Source organism: Python bivittatus, unplaced genomic scaffold, assembly GCF_059951505.1.
Source record: "Python bivittatus isolate LINGU-HERP-01145 unplaced genomic scaffold, Pbiv_v1 ctg000080_np1212, whole genome shotgun sequence".
In the NCBI taxonomy this organism is placed as follows: domain Eukaryota; kingdom Metazoa; phylum Chordata; class Lepidosauria; order Squamata; family Pythonidae; genus Python; species Python bivittatus.
Window position 1 is genome coordinate 31,163,588 of NW_028277035.1, and position 23,642 is coordinate 31,187,229.

Genomic DNA, 23,642 nt, shown 5'->3' on the forward strand with positions numbered 1-23,642 from the left:
TACATATAGCCTGAATGTATGATGAGAGTTTCAGAACAATCCTTGTTCTGAACATATTCCTGTTCCCAAACATCATAGCTGTTGTACTCTTTCATAGAGAATCTCTGCCCCTTTTGCTTTTCCAGCAGATACTAAGACTAAAGAAAGGAGAGGCAAGGCTTTGATCCTGGGACAGGAAAAGCAGGAGAAGAAAAAAATGATCCCTCTGTCCATCGCTGGGTATTCCAATCCTTGACCAGAATGCTAGTGACCACTGCTTTCCTTCTTGAGACATTATATAGATTCACCCATTGCACTAAACTATAATGTGCTTTGTTTTGTTTTGGGCTTAGTGTGATATGTGAACCCAGCTATTATGGCTTAGCATTTTGTGTGAAACAGGCCTTTGTGGCTTACTTAACAAACCATAAATTAAAACTTTTGACATAGCATGATTTATGAATCCTATAACTGAAACAGAATTGCAGGTTTGCTAGGTTTTAAAAGACATTGCCTCAGGTCACTCACTTAACTCATCTTATAGAAATATTAGATGAATACAGGAATTAGAACAAGATTTACAAGGAGAAAAGTATGTTCTAGTAAGTCATCTTGAGACTTTCTCCTGAAACTCTAACAATAGATACAGGCACCTGAGAAAGGGTTAAAAATGCATTTTTATTCCTCTTTATATCCATTTTGTACAAGGTTCCATTTTGTATTTACTATTTATATTTCTTCAGTGAACATATTTTTGCACTCAGATACAGTACCATGTCACAGATCTTATTAATCAATTATTTTTACAGGATGGGTATGTGAATGCACACTGGTCTGGGGTGTGATGGGTTGGCTCCTCTGTCTCCCTTGAGTGAGGTCCCTAAATCCTTCCCCCCATAATTCCTGCTATGCCCTCCCACATTTCTGGGGAGAATCTACTTGGTATGCTACAACTAATCACTTTTTGTTAAAAAAAAAAAATCCTGGCATTAAATTACTTATGAGTAGGTAAAGTAGTGACTTCCTCCCCTGTATTCCGTTCTTTTTGTAGCTTAAGCAAATGGGGGGGAGGGGGGAGGAATGCCTATACTAAGGTTAAAATGCTTTCAGAATGAAAGGACTGATTCAGTAAGAGTGCAAGTCTTTATTATAATCATGTATCAAGGTTTAGGAACCAAAAGGGAGTTGAAAGCCAAAAAGAGAAAGAAGAAAGTAACAATGACTTCTGCAGGGTTTATCTAGAAAACTCCCCTCAGACAGGAATATGTGTGCATGGATGCACGCACAAACACATACAACACAGGAAGAACAAGTAGAACAAAATATAATAGAGGCACATAACACAAATAATTTTCCAAAAGTAAAATTCAGATCTGACTTTACCGTAGAATAAAACCCACAAGCAGCTCTACTGTTCCTTAAATTGCTGTATTTTCCCTAAATCTCTAATCCCAGATTGTTCAGGATTGGGGCTGTGTTCACCACAGGATTAGCAAAAAGACAAAAACAAAACAAAGATGGAGTTGCCCCTTCTTTTTTTAAAAACAGCTCACCTGAGAGAGGAATCTTCCTGTACCTGGTTGGCTCTTTAGTGTTCGGTTGTCTCTGCCCATGTTGGGGTAAACCAGATCAGGAAACAGACTCCACAGGAAAACTCTAGTCTATACTTTATTGAGATAGGCTATTATAACAGAATCTTGCAACCCTGATTGTGCTTTATCTCCCCTCCCTCTTATATCCTAGTGCAGTGTTCCTCAACCTTAGCAAGTTTAAGATATGTGGACTTCAACTCCCAGAATTCCCCAGCCCGCCATGCTGGCTGGGGAACTCTGGGAGTTGAAGTCTACATATCTTAAAGTTGCCAAGGTTGAGGAACACTGTCCTAGTGAATCAGGGAGGAGCCTGCCTGTGTCTGTTCTGAATACTATCTTGTTTTCCAGGACTTAAAGAAAGTTTCAGCCCTCTTTTTTTATATATAATGGCTCTTGCCTATTTCCCTCAAGGTCTTCTCTCTGATTCTCTACACCCCTCTATCTAGATTGACAGGTCACATTTGACTAACAGATCGGATTTAGATTTTCCTTTAACTCTTCCATGTCTACAACCTTGAGGATGGGATTTCTCCCTCCTCACTCCATGAGGCCTATGTTAATTGTGGCCATACAACTGCATGGATCTGTAATATCTGTTCGATTTATCAATTATGAATATATCCTACTATAAGGCTCAAAACAGTATGTACAAGGGACTTTCCAGTTGGACAATCATTCAGAAACTAACAAGTTGTCTTCATCACAGCAATATAGCTGGGTTATGTGCCTTTAGCCTGGAGTGAAGAAATGTTATTTGTGAGCCAGCTACACCTTTGATCTGCAGCTGGTGGTCCTTGCCACTGAATCCGGTGCTGCATGAGGTTTGGGCAACAAAGGTTAAAAGATGGGATTCAGGAAGGGCATCTTAGATAACAGCTGCATCCCTGTCATGAGAAGATGACATCTTTGTCTGAATTAACCGGATACATTGGATGAACTTCTTGAAGAATTTATCTATTCATGTTGCAGATGACCAAATTCTGTTACTTGAGGCCTATCCAATTTGGTTTTGATCCAACACGTGTGTTCTGGTGCTGCCTGACAGGTGCAACAGTAAAGCACTATTTTTCATATACGTACATATATATGGCAGACTCCTTGATTCTGACAATTTCTAAGAATGAAGCTTTATAGTTCTTATTCTAGATGACATGCAGTAACATTGCCTACTCTATTATCAGGCTTCTGTATTAAGGATTTAATAATATATTTAATAATAATTTTTAATAATATATTGCTTCTATTATTGCTTTTTATGCTTATGCTTGTATTTCAGTTGCCATATTGGGTGGACCTATTCCAGCAGGAATCTATATGACCGATAAACTATTTATCCTTGGTAAAAACAGGGCATGCTAATTCAAACGAAGTAGGGAGTCATAGCAAAATTGATTCTGGATTATTCTTTAAGCAATTGTCCTCAGGATGTTTCATTTTAGCTCCCATTGTCCTCACTCAAGATAGCTGATTGAATGATGGGAGTGGCAGACCACTATATTGGAAAATAAGATTGGGGAAGCCTGAACTGATGGTGATGATTTTTGACTCCTAGCAACCATTCTAATCTATACATGCAGCGCATTGACCAAACAAGAAACATGGCAACTTGCTATACTTGATATTTGTTCAATATACTACTTGAAGGCAACCTATGTTTAGGATTTGGACCTAGAAAGTCCAAAATAATCTCCAAATATAGTGTAAGATTAAATTAGGTTAAGCTATTTCCCTATTCTTATGATCTCCAAATATGTTAGATTACAATTCCTCATCACCTTCAGCCAGCAAGCTATCCTTTAGACATTCGGAGGCATCATCATATCGTTTAAATATGTGCTTCAATACCTATGGTCAGGGGTGTCCACAGGAAGGGGGTCAAACAAGCCATGATAGGGGCCATAACCATATGATCAAAGCCCCACCATGTCATGAAGCACATAAAAAAGGTGGGGCTTTGATCACAAGGTGAATGGACGCCATATTGACTTTTTTGACCCTCTCCCTGCAGACATTCCTGCTGATAGCTATTATTGATGTGAGAGGTATTATCCTTGACTCCACAACCTCCATTGTTTAGAAAACTACTCAGTTAAAATGAAAACTCTAGTGTAGTTAATACAATTTCTGATAGCAATACAGTAAGGGTCTTTATCTGCTTTGTTCTCACACCATGACTCCCATTTTACTGATGAGGAGGGAGCAAAGGCCAAGAGACAGGAGGACCACCAGGGGAGTTTCTAGCTGAAATGAAGCCAAATTGCAAATCGTAATCCTACAGTCAAAATTGCAAGAGCTGTGGCGTGCGTGCGTGCGTGCGTGCGTGCGGTGGTGCGCTCTTCCTTAGCCAGAAAACATGCCAGTTGATGTAGTGAAGAATGGTAGCAATGATAACTCTTGAATCCAAAACCTGAGCAGCAGTACCAGCTCTGAAGAAAGTTCTCCCTGTGATTGAACGAATGGGGCCACTGAAGGAAAGGCTAACAAGCCCCCGGACTGCGGGTGTAAGGATGCATCCGGGGAGAGATTCGTGGCTGGAGTGGGCGGGAGCCGGTCAGGTAGACGGCCTGCGCCGCTCTTTCCTCCTGCGTGAAATCACAACGCTTCTTCTAGAAGTAGGTGCCCGCCGAAAGCAGGCAGCGGTGGGTGTGGCCAGCTGGATGTTGGAGCAGCTCTCGGCTGCCGCTGCCACCACAGAGAAACAAACACCCTTCCAGCCACGGATTGAAGTGCATTGTTTGTGCATCACAAGGTCAAGTCGAGACCTAGAGGAGGGCGGCCCTGGGTGCTTCTCTTCCTGTGCAAACGGCGCCAAGTTCATACCCTCGCCGCTTTCAAGCAGCCTTGTGATAGCCGAGGGAAGAGAGGACTGCCGGGAACGAAGCGGCCCGGCTTCATGGGACGACATGTGGAGGGGGTGGGGGGAAGCGACATTGCTCCGCTCTCTTCTCCCGCTTGGCACTGCTCCTGAAAAGGAGCAAGTGCCTAAAGCAAGCTTAATCTCGGCCCAAGGTGATCCGGGGAACCCTTTCAATCACAAATAACCATTCGCTTGCCGCCTAATAACTTTGTGGCCCGCAGGAGAACAATTTCGTTCCGGTCTACATTTGCCCCGACACTTTGCCCCTGCCCTGTCCTCGTACACTTCTACTCAATGTACTCGCCCCGCCCCCCACGCGCCGTTTTCGGTCCGAGGGTCTTTCTCCCTCTTTTTTTCCCCTCTTGCCCCCCATCCCCCTCACTCCTGCACTCGCCCTCTCTGCTTTGCACCTCATCTGTTATTTGTAAGAAACGTCTTTTTGACGCAGGAAGAAATGGCAAATTTGAAGTACGTCATTAATATGGCGCCAAAAGATTTTGTTAAGTATAAGCTTATTTTTTGTAAGGTTGCAGCAGCAGGCTAGCATACGCCTTTGCATAGCTTCGAGGAGGTGAAAGCGTTCGCGACGGGGGGAGAAGAGATGGGGGTGTGCGTATGAAAAGCGGAGGAAGCGAAGAAAGTGTTACAGCTCTGTGATCTGTGCGTGCACTGCCGCCACTGTGGTGAGCGCGCGAGGCTGGAGATCGTTGCGAAAGTGACCTGAGCAGACTTGGAGGCAGAACGCGAGGGAAAGCGAGTCCGCCTGTGCAACCCGACCCTTTTCAAGCTGCCCAGGGCACCAGAGAGACAAGAGATGGGGACTCAGCGCTTCGGAAGGGGGTGAAAACAGGGGAGGGGAGGGGTGGGCGAAGAGTGCGCCGGGGTGGGAGGCAACACATGCCGAGCACAATCAGGGATGGGACCCACGTCTGCAGCTGCACCTGGACCTGCTGCTCGTCAGGAAGAAACAACAAGCAAGAAAAGAAGAAATTGAGAGAAGAGGGGCGAGGGGTGAACTCGCCAGCATCAGTCTAATTTATATACTCCTCCAGAGAAGTCCCTTCTTCGCCAGCGAGGGATTAATAGAAAAGCCTAGACGCAGACGTTCGGGCAATTGCACAAAGATCCGGAAAGAAGTCTAGAAATTAAAAAAGAAACAGAAACACGCACGCAGGGCTTGCTGGATTTTGCACAGAGCGGCCATCTCAGCTGGAAGCAATTCTTTGGATTTTTTTTAATGCATCTATGGAGTTACTTTATATCTACTCCTGAAAGGAGGGTATCATCTTCGGATCCTGCGAAGGGGGTAGTTCTCCCCCTCCGCAATGGTACCGGATTAATCTTTGCAAAGGGAGATTCCATAAGCGGTTCCATTTCTGGAGCATCTCTCTCTACACCTCTCTTGTAACCCGACGGACATTCTCAACTCTTGGAGGACGCTCTTTCCCAGCCAAGGTAAAAGGGTGGAGGATTGCTCCATTTTTTCCCCCGGTTTTTGCAGCTCCTCTCTATTCTCCCCCTTCCCTCCTTGCATTTGTTTTACTGCTCCCTGACTGTACTGCCTGCAAAGGAAGGGGGGGATGTGCAGCATTTTTAGAGATTGATTGCGCATGTTGGTCAGTCATGTTTTAAAAGGGAGGCGGCAGGAATGTAAACAACAACTTTTTAAAGGAACGGAAGCCTCGGGAAACGATTTCTCGGATTAATGACTGCGGCAGAGGTAACCCCAGAAGGTGTTAAGGGGGTGAGTGGGAGAAGGGACTCAACACAGTTTAAGAACAACGGGGGGGAGGAGATGATCGAGAGAAAAAATAGGGTTCCAGAATATGAACCCGGGAGAGGGGGGTGGACGGTAAAACAATGTGCGTTGCATGTGGGGAATTACGTGGGGTTTGTGTGTGTGTATGGTGGGGGTGTGTCTCAAGTCTGTGCAAAAGGGATCGCGCGGCAATTAGGAGACGCGAGTTTCATTTTTGTTGAGACGCAGCACGTTTTGGAGCATTTGCCTGTCTTGAAGCTGGTGCACCCACATGATCGGCTCCTCTCACGTGCTGAGGTTGTGGGGTTCCTGCCAGCTCCTGCAACAGACATAAACAATGCGCCCAGGAGGCAGGCGGAGGAGAAGCAGCGCCGTCCTTGGCCAGGGTGGGAGAGCCCCACGGGGCTTTGAATGGCATCAGCTTCTCTGGGGCGCTGATAGCTTTTGCAGCCGCGCCGTAACCTAGCGAGGGGTGGCTGGCTTGCGTGGTGGTGGTGGTGGTGGGGAGAGGAGAGGGAGGGAGGACGAGAGTCACGCCGCTGGGGGACCCAGAGAGATTCGGGAATGGAAATGTACAGGCAGCGGCTGCAATTGAGCTGCGCGGTGGGGATGAGGACTGTAGGGGGCGTGGCTGTTGTTTACCTTCTCAAACTCTCCCTGCTCCCAACGGGCTGCTCGGGGGCGTCTCATCTTTTGCATCTCTGCCACTGAATCACTCCCGCCCCTCTCTACGCCCGCCCGCGGATACGCGGGCTGCTCTTTCCTCCCCTCTCGGGGGCGTTTTCTTCCACCGGTTCGCCTGCCCCCTTCCCTGCATTCCCTCACAGGCTTGCACTTTGCCTGTGGTAGGCATTCCTTCCGAAAGCGTCTCATCATTTCTGGTCTGCTGTTTTGTCTCATGCAGCCATCCCTCTCTCCTCCTCTTCCCTCCCCGCCGTTTCTTTTTGGGCAGCCTTTTTTTTAGGCCCCCTGCTGCTTTTAAAAAGAGGAGATGGCCCCTTTTAAACTTGCCTACAAGTCATAGGTCCTTCCCCGGAGCCCCCTCCCCCCAGCCACACTTCCGACCTGGGATGACTGAAGGATGGTGAAAGTGAAGTATTATGTATAGGTTAGAGCTGTAATTCCTTTTCCTCTGTTCTTTTTATTACAATTTGGGATGAGGATTGTTCTCCCTTCTCCTACCTCCTTTTCTGCCATGGGGACACCTATACCTCCTTCATGAATTCTGGGCACCTTTCTGGACAGATTGTTCTGGAGAACTGGTGTTGCTGGCTGGGCAAATACCTCCAGTCTTCTGAGCATTGAATTCCATGTGGAAAGAAAGTAAAGGATTAGAATCTAGCTTGGAAACTAGAAGAGGCTCCCAGTTGTCCCATGCCCTCATCTCCACCTCCCCCAATATACATTTTCCATTTTATAATTCCCAATCAGATTAGTCCAAGTTGAACTGCTTTTTTAAGAGCATTATCCCTTCCTCTCAGCAAAACCCACCTGCTTATCCAGTTTTTCATTTGGTAACCTTGTCTTTTCTTTCCAGTGTTCCCTTCTGTTCTATCCCCTCCCCTCAAAACTCTGTCTTGTCTTCTTTTCATCTCTCCTAATTTTCAAACCTTCCATTCAGAGACCTTTATTGGCCTTTTTCTGCCCTTCTGTCCAGTTGTCCCTTCTCTCTCCTTTGTAACTGTTCAGTTGTTTTTAAATCTCATAAAAATAATCACTTTCTTACTTGGTCCTGTCTTCCAGTTCCAGTGGGACTCAGTTCTAGTCCCTGATGGTAGTTTAAGCCCTCGCTGATGCTCCAATAATAGCTCCTACTGTAGCATTCTTGAGCAGTGTGCTTGCACTCACTGGGCATCCCTGCCTAATCTTAATGGCCTCAATGTCTTGTTCACTCACTGACACATTTTTTGCCTCTTTTCAAGGATCTATGAATACTTGAATATGAGTACAAAATGTGATTTCCAAAATTGCTTAGTGTATTGTTTCATTGTCCAGAAACTGTTCTAAAATAACTTCTATATCCTTGTCCATTTCTCCCTCAGTTAGCTTTTCTTGGGTATCTTTTCTCTGCCATATCACTGGTACCTCATTCCTCAGGATGATATTGTATTATTCCTGCTTTTCCCAAGCATTCTTTTCACTTTCAGTATTTCACTTGGCTGGATTTTTCCTTCCTTACCTCAGACTTTAATTAATAAAACAACACATATTTTTACTGGGAAAAAAAGCACAGTATCCAGAAACTTTGTTTAAATGGTTTGGCCTCCTCCTCCTCCTCCTCCTCCTCCTCCTCCTCCTCCTCCTCCTTCTTCTTCTTCTTGGGACTTCTCAGTGATCTCTCTAAAGTATGAATTCATCTCTTTCTACTTTTGAAGTTTTGAAGATATTGTACAGTAAATGTCCATCTTCAGTTAATTTATTAATGTTAGGAGCTTATAGACAGTTTAAATCTTTTTAAAGCAGCAAAACTCTATATTAAAATTAGCCTATGAAAACTGCATTTGAACTTTGAGTTTGTGGAGGTTGAATATGTCCTTAATGAGAATAAAAAACATTTGAACTTTGAGTGCACTCTATTAATAAATGTTCTGAATCTTATGCACAGTAGCCTTTGGTTAGCAAAAAGATAGTTGGTTACTCCTTCAGGAGTTATTAACCATAATGCCTATTGAAAAATAACACGAGACCAAACTTGGCAGTTGAGGCTTTGGTTCTCAGTAGAATGCAGTACCGCTTTGCTCAGTTTCTCATTGGTGCTAATAATTCTTGACCTTTAAACACTTGCTGCGCACCCAGGTGAAAGCATAAGTAAGACTGAATGAAAAAGTTTGTAGAGATGTTAGTTTTGCTCTTCTGTAAGAAAATTCAACTTGAGCTTTGATAAAACCAAGAAGAAAAACTTTCTTCTTAGAAGCTGGTTATATTTGTTTGTTTTTGTTCCATAAGATTGTCATTTGAATGTACTTTAAGGTAATTACTAGTCATCTTAATATGATACATTACTGTAGAGGCCAGGACTTTTATGTAAAGTAGAAGAAGGAATTTTACCATTTATACAATAATGAGAAAAGCTACACCTGTTGAAACTGTCTGCTCTACATTCCTATGAAAAATAAAGAAAACAGGCCTGCTTTTGACTTTAGTCATCTTAATCCATGAAACCACTTGAAGTTCTTGTTAATTGATGTTGCATGTCTCTTGGAAACTAAAAGTTGGCTTTAGTTTCTGCTTTAACCTTTCTGGTATGAAGTTAAAATGAATGAAATAGGAATCTGATACAGGTATTCCTTTGGCAGCAACCCACATTTATCATTTAAATTTCTAGTCTTAACAGAATAATTTAAACAAACACACAAATTGGGATATTTTGACAGTAAGAGGTTGATATCATTATCTTAGTATATATCAATTTTCTTTTTTCAAATATTCTTTCTTTTTTTAAAAAAGTAATATTTCTAGCGTCATCTCACAAACTTTGTAGATATTCTTAGAAAATAAAAAGAATGATGGATGGGTTCAACTCAGTACTTAGTTTGGAACTGAGCTTATATGCCCAGAAAAATAAAAGTAAATTACAGTAAGGTGGTAGAGGGCATCCTGAAACATTAAGAGGGATAGCAGTTGACCTATATTGATACTGCATACCTTGTCCATCATAGCCATTTGGCTGTGATATATGCCCATCTGTCCAACAATGTTGCATATCCCTGAGTCGAGATACATACCAATATAAATAGCAGTCAGTTGCTTGTAGTGCAACTGCATAAATATTGAGGAGAATAGGAAGTTACTACTAGTAGTATTGTGCTTCAGTTAACCTTTAGAAATAGATAGCTTGTTCAGGTAAAATTGTACACAGAAGCAGAAATGAATTTTTACCCATTGCTAATAGTGCAGTCAACAACCATCTTTGAAAATCTTTACTGAATAACAGGAAAGTTACACCCTTGGTAATAAATGTAAGAATCCACAATCAAGGTCTGGAGTACCTTGATCCTCCTTTGGCTACCAGTCACCTTCCAAAATGGCATGGTTGATTCTATACAGGTGAGCTAAGCTTATACAGTAGAGTCTTGCTTATCCAACATAAACGGGCCGGCAGAATGTCGGATAAGCGAAAATGTCGGATAATGCACAGTAACGATTGAGTGCGGTAAAAAAAAAACCTGATCCACTGCGCCTGTTGCAATCGATTGTTGCGTTGCGGCGCCGCACCATCAGGAGCAACAAGAAAAAGTACACTCACGCTCGCAAACAAGCGGCATGCTTTTCTCGTCGCTGATTTATGCGTGTTGCTGTGTTTTTTTTAGGGGCGTCAGATAAGACGGAATGTCGGATAAGCGAAGGTCGGTTAAACGAGACTCTACTGTAGTTCTATTTATTCATTGCTATTTTTAATTTAAACATTACTATGTTAATAATGCTTCTATCTCTCCCCATATCTTGATAATCACTATTTTTACATATTAACATGTTTCTGAGTAATCAAAGAATTAAGAAAAATAAAGGTTAAAAAATGCAAAAGAGAAATTAGAATCATAAATATGAGTAATAAAAATGTAGGCTAATACAGAAAATGTCCATGCTGTTGAAGTCACCAATCAGTATGTCTTTTGGGGGAATTCTCTCACTGTATCTAGAGGGCACTGAGTTGGGGAATTCTGTTTTAACCTCTCTGAAATTTAAAGTAAATTATCCAACTCAGCACCCTCTAGATAGAGTGAGAGAATTCCCCCAAAAGACATACTGATTGGAAATTCTGGAAGTTACAATCCCAACACATCTGGAGGATGCCGGGTTGGGGAAACCTAGATTAGTAGTTGTTCTTAGAAACAAAACACTAAGCATCGCTAAAGCACTATAAAAATAATATTAATTAACATGCATTAACCCCTCAATAAAAGCAAAGCATACTGTTGCTAGATCTTATAATTTCTGAATCCATTAAACTCAAACTCAGCAATGTGTTGTCATCCAGATGTTATTGCAGTCTTAACTCCCATTACCCATATTCAACATAATTGAAGATTAGGGACATAGTGGTGTAACATCTTTGATTGATTATGTGCCATTAAGCTATGGTCAACCCTTAGTGACCACATAGATAGATTTTCTCCATGACAATCCATCCCTGTACCTGGTCTTTCAGGTCTTCCAACAGTGCACTCATAGCCACTGTAACTGAGTCCCATCCATCTTGCTGTTGGTTATCCTCTTATTGCCTTCTACCTTTCCCAGCATTACAGCCTTCTCCAGAGAGCTAGATCTTTACATAACATGTCTGAAGTAGGATAATTTGAGCTATCTGGTTGTAACATCTGGAAAGTACTATATTGTGCATTCTTATATTAATCTTTTGTAGTTTTCCTTAGGATGGTTGGGTAAATGAAAGCAAATCCATCCAGCAGCTGCTCTTTAGTTAGCAAAAACTCCTGATTTTATATGGAAGGTTCATGACTTCTGGGATGAACAAGGGAAGCTCTAGAAGGAAATTATAGATTGCTGAATGACGTCAAACAGTATCTCTCAGAATGACATTTTCATTCTATGATTCTTGTTTATTTATGTAAAGATTTATATGCTTCCTTTCAGGCATTGAAGTCTCAAGGTAGCTTTGGAAATCATAAAACAAACCCAACAATGATAAAAACATAAATATAATTACACAAAATAATACAGCAGAACACTATAAAATGGAACTACGAAAGCCAGCGGAGTATAATAAAAACCACCAGATTTAAACCAACTAGCTGACAGGCTAGAAGAATAAACAATTAAAAAGTCTTAATGTGATGCTGAAATCAAGGTGGCCAATTCTCACACTAAACCTACCTGGGAAGACCATCTAAATGCAGAGCGCCACAATGGAAAAGACCCTCAAGTTACTACCTGCCTATATTCAGCAGAGGCCACTTGAAAAAGGTTCTGAGATGTCAGACATAACTTTGGGGCTGATTCATGTGAGCCAGCCATCATCCCATTTGTGCCTGAAAAGGTCAACCTGGCACTGCTAGTTTTTTTCAGAAACTGACCTGAAGTTCAAGGCATGGCAACATGTACTACTTATTGCCAGATCTAGAAGTTCTGACCCAATTTGCAGTCTTCCACCTATATTTTGAACTAACATTTAGGAAACATTTCCAGAGCAGCTCCACATCCAGTGCATTGCACCAGTAATAACTGTGGTCCGTCTATCTTTGGAACTATTGGAATTCCCAAACTACAAGCTTAATTTTTCAAAACAATAGCAATCATAATTGTTGAATCAATGAGATTCCATCTTACCAATTAAACGAGGGGAGAGCAGTATGTGGTCTTCCAGAAATTCCTCCCAGCAGTGCTCTGTTACTGGTTATGCAGACTGGTGGTATAATAGCTGTAATAGCTCATCAAGATTCAGAGGCTATGTATCGTCCACCCTGTGTTGTATATATAATCGACTTTTGGAAATCTCTGGTCAGGATTCAGCTTCAGTTTTTAGACCCTCATACAATCTATTGCTATTACATGATCCCAAATATTGGGTCAGTCATTCCTTCTACTGAATAGAGGAAAGGAGAAATACAGACTTTCCTGTCATCAAAGATTAAAAGTACATAATACAGGAAACAAGATGGATCACATAATGTAAAAGCCACATGTGTATATGACTGGAATTACTATAATTCAGTGCCTTCTACTCAGTCCAGAAGAGTAATATGGTTTATGATAATACAGTAAAGGCCTCTGAGAAGCTGAGCTGAATTAATTGGTTTACTGTCTCCTAGTCATTTTCTTTCTCAGGGTGATCAAAATGTTTTAGTGCCAAAATCAGGTTTCAATCCAAAATTTATGTTCTTAGAGATATTGGAAACAGCGTATAAACAGTGAAAGGTGCAGCACCACCTAGCCATACGTCAGTGGTATTGGGATGTGTAAAATGTTCATGGCAATGTGATCCGGCTCTGAGACATCCTATTTTTCTCTCAGAATGGAGCACTCTAGCAGACCAGAGTTGATTTGTGTATATCCAGAATTATAATACATGATGCTAAAGTAAAAGGGTTTCAATATTATGGGAACTTCTCCAACTATTCAAGTGTCTTTAATTTGTTGTTGCTGTCTCATGTATTCATATCTATTGTATTTGTAGATACAAAACATCAGTGGCATAGTATTCAGATACGTATATTTATTAACTTAAGCCTTTTATATCAGATTAACTTATTCAACACCAAAGCTTGGTTGCACATGTATTTGGAGTTATGGTGTGCAGTTCATCAGCATACTTTGGGTCTACAAGCTGAATGTAATTTGCATTTCATTTCCGTGAAATGTCCACACACAGCTGATTGACGTAGCATTATTTATTATATTCCTATTCTGAATTGTTACCTTCAGTTGTATACTGTCTGAATGTGATACTGAAGATGAAAAATGTAAACACATGACTTAAAAACAAATTGAAATCTTTGCTTGATTCTGGGTTTGTGGAAGTGAGGGCTATTTCCCTATCAGCAAGGAGTAGAAACTTCCTTAAAAAGGAAAACAGCAATTTCCAGGATTCTGAATGACCTTTTAGAGTGCACATGTGTGTACATATGCATGAAGATTAAATACATGAATCTATAAAATGAAAATGAATTGCTTACATTTGGTTTTCAGTGATGCAACAAGTGTCCACCCCTTCTCCATGGTAAAATATACAAGCTGCTAATATGTGGCCAATGTTCACATTCAGTAATAAAGAGATGAAGGGTTCCCTTTGGATGTTAAGGAAGATAAGAATAATAGCAAATATGATACTTGTCCTTTTCTGTATAGTTTATCATGGACAATGTACCCATAGAAATATTATAAATCATTAGATATTAATGTAAATTTGCTGTGAAGTATTATGATTGGTAGACATTGGGCCTGATAGGAATGAGCTTCTCTTTCTTGAGAAGTCAGGCCCAGTAGACGAATGTTTAAGTCCTTTTCCCAGAAAGAAGGGGTCCCTCAGTGAAAAGGAGTTCACTTCATCTGCTAAAAAACCTGTAGCAATAACCACAAGCCAGTCAACAAACTAGAACAAAATGAGAAAAACGTAGAAGATTTGAATGAATTCCTGACTTAACAATGAATTTAAAGAAGACGTCCATTCCTTAAGACTGCTTGCTTTTGGATACCCAGTATGATCCCTCAGGGGACATGCCAGTTGTCCACTTGAGGAAGAGGAACTAACCCATTTCTGTCAAGTGGAAATCAATTTCAGCATACTTATCCAAAACACTTCATGTTTTAAATTGCCAGTCAGGCAGAAGCCGTAGATAAGTTATAAAGGGATCTAGGTGTAGAAGCAGTTTATTCAGGAGATCCTTGACCAGAGCCTAAAACTCCATTAAAATGAAAGATAAGTAACCCATATTCCAGCAAAATAGGGTCACCACACTTTAGGTAGAGAGAATTGGCTACTACAGGTAATAGCTGTTTGGAAACCATGAATGCCAATTATAGGTCGTCGTATCTAACAGCAGCTTTGGAGAATGTTACATGATGGATTTTCATAATAATTTCCCTGATTCTTGCTCCCCTTAAATAGACTGGGAACACTAATTTTCTGCTCTGCCTAAAGGAGCAGGTTTTGGTCTGGTCTGCCTTAACGGTTGACATTTAAACCCAGCTAATTATTTTAAATTTATGTGCAGTATGAACCCAGAGCAGGTGTTTGTTATCTTCTGAAGGGATTTGCAAACTCCTCACAGTATCAACAAGTACATTATCTATTTCTAAAATGTAGCTGTCGGGACTCATCTGTTGTCCTTATAATGCATCTTTCATCATTCCTGGCTTTAAAAAGTGAAGCACCTCCGCCAAACAAATGAGTTTTCATTCTGTGACAGCACCCAAGGAGGGTGGGAAAAATACCCAGTTAGAGGAGATTCTCCCATTCTTGTCTAAATAGTTCTTTCTCACTTGTTACTGTGGAGAAGAGATTATTGTAAGTTCTCCACGTGAATATTTCAGTACTTCAGTTTTCCAGCAGACAGATTGTCCTCTTCTATTTCAGGAATGGGGGTGGTCAATCTGATTAAGGTGCTTCTACAAAAGCAAGACATTGTTGCATTCTGGCTCCTTCACCAGATTGTTCATCAGTTCTAATTCTGAGTTGAAGTATTTGTGGATCAAAAAGTCAGCAAATTCAGTACTGCCTTCTCTGACTGGCAGCTGCTTTCCTGGGCCCAAGGTAAAAGGAGAAGCCATGTCTGATCACCAGCTATTGTGAGAGGAGATGCCAGGGACTGATCTTGGAACCTCCGGCATGCTAATACCTTTTAATTTGCCCACTCAGCAGAATTAGATTCTGCTCCAATAGAACTAAATAGCCCCACATCTTGTGGCTTCAAGCTGAATGAAAAGTGGAGCAGGAACGGGGGCCAGTGTAAATGTCTCCTGTGGTGGAACTCCCTTTGTGCTTCTTTTCTGGGCTGATTTTCCAAGCCTTCCAAATCCCTTTGGGGTTCCATAACTGATTTTAAAAGCTGGCATTAATGAGAGATTTTTGCATTAAAAACCAGTCTCTATCTGCCTACTAATTTACATTTCAGTAACCATTAGTGAAATAGTTCAGTTCTAAAATGACTGTTCTACACTGAATTCTGACATTCTGAGCAACTTTCATAAGAGATTCATTACATTGATCTGGTGTTCCTTTTTCCTCAGTGCAGGCCAGATCAGCTCCTCACCCCACCCTGCTCAAAGCTTATAGGGAAGGAGACCTATGAAATCCTCTGAGCAGTTTCCTGGGGCTGCTCACCAGTTACCTACTTCCTCAGCATTAGTGAGCAAAACCCATACAAGAACAAATGGGTGAATGAATGTTTGAAGCAGAGGCGTATGGAGGGTGAGGGGAAGAGAGTTTTCTGGGGCATTTTCCCTATTCTAAGGTGTTGGAAATCCCACTGGGGCTACCTGGGATTAAAAATAAGGAAATTAAGAAAAGAAAGTGGAGAACTTTCCTTCCACATTTAGCATCAAGATTCTTAGCTTTATGCCTGAATTTGCCCAGTTTTTCTACTAGCAGTTTGCTCAGCAATCCAAGAAAAAAAAAAGATAAACAGGTTTCTCCTATGGTCATGTCTAAAAGAAGTAACTGAGGGAAGAGTGTATCTATAAGCACATCTAGGCTTTGTGCTTGCTAGCGGGGATGAGGATCCAAACTCAAAATATTTGGGACCGCCAGATTCTGGGTTGTCCTGGGTCCTCCTCATATTTTTGATTGACCTGTTGGCTCTTTGTTCTCTGGAGAGAAGTTAAAGGAATTGACCTCCATTCTGCCAGCTAATCTGCTTTCTAGAGAGGTGCTTTAGGAAGTACTGCCCAGTGTAGGACATTCACAGAGAATTCTTATCTTGAATACCCAGTGATTCCAGAAAAAAAATTGTTTCGTTCTTCATTATTGCTGTTATCATTTGTCAATACTCTTGACAAAAGTTGGAGTAAAAAATTGAAGATAGAACCAAAGACTGCAGGAATGATTCATCTCAGGGGGCAGGGATATTTTGTTACTGGCTCTGTTTTCTCAATGGAGAGTAGTTTAATTAATTAACTTAGATCCTATTGGCTCTACTCTTTCACTGACTGAGAACCATTAACAATTCTTTCTAATTTCCAAGCTACTTAATTGTTCCTATGTTTTTACAACCCCTATTGAACATGAAGGTTAGTTTCTTAGTCTGGTTATGGTAGGAGATTTTAAAAATAGTTTTATTGGGTCTTTTTCTCCTTCTCTGTTTTTATATTCTCCAGCAGAGGGCCTGCTATTCAGCTTGGAAACTGCTATAGACTGGAATAAATAGATATACAATTGAAAATTCCCCAAAAGAAAAATGGAATGAAAAGCAACCAAGAGGTGAAAGAGACTGAAAACAAAGATTAAGTATAGCAAGCATCTTACTAATAAAGACCAACTTATGAAATAATAGATACAGGATCAGATTCAAACATCACATGAAACATTTATTGAACCATATGGATATTATAAGGAGAACTTCATCCATATTCAGTAATAATCCTTTGCTTTACAGTGACATTATGTTTTCAATTTCCACTCAGGTTTCAGAAATCCAGGAAATTGGAATATACAGTATGCATTTTCATAATCCATACCGCATAAACTGCAGTCTTCTGAAGTGTTTGGAGTTCCCTTGGATTCTTGAAAGAGAGGTCTATAAATACTGTACAATGAAAAGGTTAGATGTCTGTCTGAAATCAGTAAAAAATAATCCACAAGCTTTAGTAAATGCTATTTTGTTAATCTAGTGTTGAATTGGTCAGTGTGCCTTGTGTGTGTGCGTGTATTGAAACAAGATATAAGATTCCTAGCTGTGGAAAGACATTTATATGCCTTGCTGTTCCTGTCCTTTGAAGGATTAACTACTGTGTAAACAAGGTGCCTGGTTTACATCATGGCCCTTCAGAGGATGGGAACAGCAAAGTACTGTAATAGTGTGTTTCTATGACTGACTGTGGAAGGAATCTTATTCATTGTTTCACTGAATTTATCCCCCCCAAACCAAAGTATGCTCCCACTTCAGGCCATAGAGCTGTAGACAGTTGTGATTCCATTATGATAAAGTCACTCCAGTTTTCTGTGGGGTTCTTTTGGTGCATCTGATTTAAATGCTAAACTACAGAAATAGCTAGTCTAGAACTTCTCCAGCAGCTGAAACGTAATTTATGCTGACCTTGAAGGAACTAGATCAGTTTGCAGGGTACTTTGGATATTGCTTTCTTTGCTTTCTCTATACCACTGTCGACCCTCTTCTAATTACCAGAGAAGGTATTATCTGGCTCTTGTTTTTAAATACCCTGTCCAAAGGTGATGGCGTTCCCTTAGGGATAACTTGGCAAATGTCTCCTCAGTTTTTTAAAAAATAGATTCCCTCAGCTTGGCTTGTAAATAAAGTGGAAGCTTGAATATCATAGAAAATGGTCTCACCATTCTAGCTATTTGGGAAACCTTATATTTCAAGACAATAAGACAATATAGTTTAATGTTTGGAACATGTTAAAGTGGAAAATTAAATGGAAAAACAATATTCTTCTGGGGCTGAAGATAGATATAAGATGGAATGAGAGCTCAGAATGCATATTATAGAAATATACACTGAGTCATTAGTCCATAAAGCTTCAGGTTGTTTCTACAAGACTGACTGTGGCCCTCCAGAATTTTGGACAGATGACTTTCCTAGTCCTGTTGGGAGGTGGTGGATTGAATCTGGACTGCATGGATTGTGTGTCTTCTGCACGCAAGACACATATGCTAATCAGTCAAGTTACGATTCTTTCAGTTGGAATAGATACAGAGACCAGTAGTGAATTTTCACTATTTGAACAATAATGTGCCTTGTGTGGTCATGTGGTAGCCAGATACGTTGCTAGCTGTGTCAGGAAAGGGCACAACAGTCAGAAACAGTGTCGCTAGTCGAGTAGGGCAAAAGTAAGAATGTCAGCCTCTGTTCAGTTTGCTAAGGATGTCTGTTAGCTCAAGTTTGAAGTAGTCTTGCTATTCTTTAAGCACATTTAAAACTGTCATATGATCATACCTTTCCTTGAGATATAATAGCTTCATGGCTAGTTGCATGCATTTCTTTGACACATATAGTGAGGGGAGGTGCTACAGAAAGGAAAAGGCTGGAGTTTTATGGTTACAAGATTTTTTTTCACAAGGGATATTTGCAGAGATCCCTAGGAGTAGAGGGCACTTTTTGTTTTTTGTTTTTAATATGAGGAAATATTTTACATCATCCTACAAAGGAATGACTTCCACTGAGTCATTTGGAGAAAAAATTAAAGAATTTAATTTGCAGTGGGAACAAATTCCTTCTTCTTCTTTCTTTGTTATGCAGAGTGACATTGGTTCTCCTGAGAACAGCTTCCATGAATGTGCAGTTTAGTGAACATGCAAGAATGCATTGGCACCTCTTAGCCTGTCTCCTCACTTTGCTGCTCATCATAAGGGTAAATGTGTTGTTAGTTAATAGTACGTGATAGTCCCAGGAATTCTGAATTTGGTTGCCAGTGGGATACCGTAATCATGATTAGAAGTCTTCTTTGCTTTTATTAAAAATATAATTTTAATAAGTATTTTTCCCAGTGGGGTATTCCTAAGGATGTTGTACCAATTCCATGGCTTTTATAGGCTCATGAGTCCTCTTGCTTGAATTCTGAAAGAGGACTGTTTTCACTAAGGTTATAAATGTGGGCTTGGGCTGTATTACTTCATGCTGCGATGGAAAGAGATTTCACCTGTAAATTGTAGTGGCAGAATCCAAGTTTAGTCATAAGCTTTAGCTTTTGATTCCCCAAATGTAGAGGGAACATTTGATGACGTAACTAAAGAAAGTCTAAGAGTACTTCCAGACAAAGCTTGTTGTGGACATGTCTAGTCTAATTATAGAATTTGTGGGCAGGAGGGGTCCAAACATATTTTTCTACCAGTATTACTGCTTTCTTGCCAGAAGAACCATTAATAAGGGAAATATGGGATGGTTATACAATATCTTTTGAATCCTGGCCTTAGGAGAACTCCCTGTGGAAGCAGCGTCTCTCTCAGCAGCCTTTTTTTCCCCCTAGCAAAACATTTTAATGATATTTTATCTATCCAAGAAAACATTAGCTTTATTTTTTTTAGAAAGTACTGTATCATTAACATGAGGGCTAAGCGGCGCTGAACTGTCCATCTAATTTCAGCTGAGAAAATAAGAACCAAAATGGATTGCTAGAGGGTAGTTAGTGATTCAAAGAAAAGATTCCTAAAATGCCATTGGGGTTGCTATTTCTTTCCTGGCCTAAGTTTTTTTTTAAAAAAATCAGGTAAATAGGAAGAACAAACGGAAAAATGGTTTATTTCAGTTTCAACACAACTTGAGGGAATGGAGAATTCAGCATGTGCTTTTTCTTTGTCGATCCAAAATAAGTCATTAGACAAAAAAATACAAGTAGAGATACTGTTAGCCAAAGCATTTCGGAGGAGATTATTTGATGACCAATAATTTTACTGCCTCTGCAATTTGCTCCCCTAAGAAGATAAACTACTTTTTTTAAAGATAGCAATTCCAACCATGTATTGGACATGTGTAGGACTTGCACTCTTCATTTTGTTAGATCTCTCAGCAGCATTCAGAATCATCAGCCATGGTGTCCTTATGGATTTTCTGTGAAGTTGGAGATTGGAGGCACTATTTTGTAATGTTTTTGTTCCTTCCTGAGCAAATAGTCCCAATCAGCGTTACTGAGTAAGGAGAGATCAAGCCTTTAGGCATTCCAGTGTGTGGTCCCCCAGTGATGGCCTTCCCTCTTGTCTTCTTTAACGTCTGTGTGAAATCACTGGTAGAGGTCAACTGTCAGTTTGGGACCTGATATCCATATGCCGATGAGACTCATTTTACATCTAGAGCCTATACCAAATAGGAGATGTGGTGGAAGTCCTGGTGCTGGAGGTTGTGAAAGGCCCGATGGAATGAAACAAACTAAGAGTAAATTACAGCACAACATACAGAAATCCTCTGGTTCCATGAAAGCTTTTGTCTCAAAAGACCAGAAGATCACCTCACCAGCAGTCATCATCCAAATAAGCAAAGGTAACCACCAGGCACACAATCAAGCAGTAAACATATGCTAATCAAGGAACTATCAGAGGAGCAAAACAAAACACCCACTCCCACTAGCACTGGCAAGGCGTGCCACAGTATATAAGCAGAGAGCAAACTCCATCCCATTTTAGCACTGAAGATGTTACCTAGCCAGTTAATGAAACGTTTGCAAGAAAAGAACCAAGCTCAGAGAACCCCAAGGACTCCACAGTTCCACCCTGAGCTACACATATTTGCCTCTAAAGCTTTGAATTGCTCTTTATGGAATTACAAGCTTCATAAAGAGCCTGGTGAGCATTTGGAGATTCTCCTGGACTCACAGCTCCTGCTTAGAACAGCAAGTAGGAGCTGTAGCCAGGACCCTGTCCAGGTGTCTGCAGCAGGTCCATCAGTTGTGCTTGTTCCTGGACCAGAAGATACTGAAGACAATAATTTGTGGGTTGTGATGTCTCAAACTACTACAGTTTGCTTTAGGCAAGGTTGCCACTGAAGATGACTCAGAAGCTGCAGCTGACACAGAGCTCAGCTGCTCACCTGGTAACCAGGGCTAGCTAGTTCAACAGAATAACATCTATTTTCCAAGAGCTACACTGGTTCCCACTAGGATTATGGACCTAATTCAAAATTCTGATTGTTTACTATTAAAGTTTTATATGGCTTGGGCCCTTATTACCTTTGGGGCTGTCTTATCCAGGTAGAATCTGTGCTGCAGGTACCCCTTCTTAGATTAAATGGTGGAGACCTGGAAAACACATTCTCAATGGCATTCCCATCACTTTAGAACAGTTTATTACCTGAGGGGGGAAGCATTCTCCCTTTTATTTTTCAGGAAATTGGTGAAAACTGTTGTCCTCTGTGGGGTTTTGAGAGAAGTTAATTTTAATGGAAAACAGCAGATTTTTTAAAAAGGGTTTAAGGTTGTTTTAGCATAGCCGTTGTAAGCTACTTAGATTTGTTTAAGTAGGAAGCATACAAATAATTGAAATTTTAAAAAATAATATAAAAGTCCCAGAATTCCCAGTCAACACTGCAAGACAATATTGTACTCCCAACATACTATATCTGAAGGGTGCTAGGTTGAGGAAAGCTCAATTGCATAGACAGTTATAATTTTTATGCTTTACTTATGGGCTTCCAAAAGCCTCTGGATGGTTGATACTAAAATGCAAGATTTTGGACTAGGGGGCATAACCAGAGAGATTTGTAAGCCTGCCTTTTCTCTGCATGGGAGAATGACACAGCTAACATAGAAGCAGTGCAAAGAATGCAGAGAATGCCATTTACCCTGCTGGATGGGGAAACCTAGTAATCTAATCTGCAGATTGTTGTTATTTCAAGACTCTAGAACCACATTTAACAGTCAAAGCCTGGCAGGATTTACTCAACTATTCTTTTAGAGGAAACAGGGAGAAGCAATACAATTGGCTGTCAGGGGACTCTGAAAAAACATTCAGCCTTCCTTCTTTGAGAGATAAATAATGGAAGAGAAGAATCCTAAGCCCACTTTCTAGTTATTCAGTTAACTGCCAGGCCTTGTGATGTTGTATGCTGGTAATGTCCCCCATGGCAAATTAGTGCCAGCATGGGGGCATTTCCCATCAGCCCTCTGTATGACTCCTCTGCTATGAATGGATAATTGCACTACAGATTCTGCTCCATAATTTGTCAAATTATGGGATTGTGATGGAACAAATTCTGATAATTACTCAACAGTTCGGATGCATAATGTACCTAAAAGGCAAACTTGTTTGCAAATCTATTTCAGAAAGATTTTCTTTCAGGAATGCAATCAAACAGTTGAAAAGACATTCTTGCATGCTAATCATTCTTCTTATCATTGATTTTTAGTTGCATGCATTTAAGCAGAGACTGAATGGCCATCTCTCAGTGTGTGAGAGTGTGGCTCATTTGAAGTTGGAATCCTGACACGTGAAGAGCATCAGGTTGAGAAAGGCTGCTATAATTGTATCTGGGCTTTAGGGTTCCGCATTAAGCAAATGGTTGAACTCCAAAGTCCTTTTTAATTCCATATAACACAAATTTCCCCCAAATGGTGTCTTCCTTATGTGTTAGAAATGCAATTCTCAGAATTTCCACCAACATGTCTGAAAATTTTGCAAGTTCTAGCTTCAAAACATCTGGAAGATACTATATTAGGGAATACAGAGTTAACAAGCAAGCTCCTGCCTAGGAAAGAAGCTTGATGTGAAAAGAAAATGGGCACCAACCATTTAGCATCATTTTACAAGTGGAAAAAGTATATGGCTTCATAAAAACTCTTAGTAATCTCTGCCAAGTTATTTATTTATTGCCCAGTTTAGTGAGCTTGTGCTGGCACACAGATTCCAGAGAGCAGTATGTTCTCATGGAACTTACTCAGTTCACTAGATGAAGCTGTTTCTCACATTTAAATGGATTTCCCCCACAGAAATTCTATTTGTTAGAAAGAGCCCATAGGTATAAATACCTGTGTCATAGATAGAAGTAATATTAAATAGCAAAATGAGCATATGCTTGGTTTAAATTGATGAAAAATAGGGTAGTAGAATTTTTAGATACGTCTGATTCAACTTGATTTGAGTTCTTGATAAGATAGCATTAAATATGACTCATAGATACTGTATTCTAAGGAAATTATGGAGAACAGCTTGGCCAAGATATTTCTCTGTTCTTAGCTTCAGGAAACAGGAATTACCCTATTATAGGGTTTTTTTACCTTTGTCCTTTTGGATTTTTTACATTGACCTAGTCAGCAAAAATCAATATGGTGTTCAGTTGGAATTTCAGCTCTATAAACTCTCTTCAATCCATCTTCAGTACCCTTTTCTCTCCCTGAA

At 40.5% G+C, this 23,642-nt stretch overlaps 1 protein-coding gene across 2 annotated transcripts in view; it reads left to right on the forward strand.

Moving 5' to 3' along the window:
• The first annotated feature begins 4,870 nt into the window (after nucleotides 1-4,870).
• JADE2 (jade family PHD finger 2) overlaps nucleotides 4,871-23,642 on the forward strand; it is a 174,842-nt gene continuing 156,070 nt past the window's right edge. The window contains exon 1 of one of the 2 annotated variants that reach the window (XM_007421884.4): nucleotides 4,871-5,883. Coding sequence is in view for 1 of the 2 variants with exons in the window: in XM_025174858.2 (XP_025030626.1) it covers nucleotides 6,134-6,148 (15 nt within the window). In the remaining variant the exon portion in view is untranslated. Of the gene's footprint in view, nucleotides 5,884-5,935; nucleotides 6,149-23,642 lie in introns of those variants that run through there. The other variant, XM_025174858.2, reaches the window with a different exon arrangement.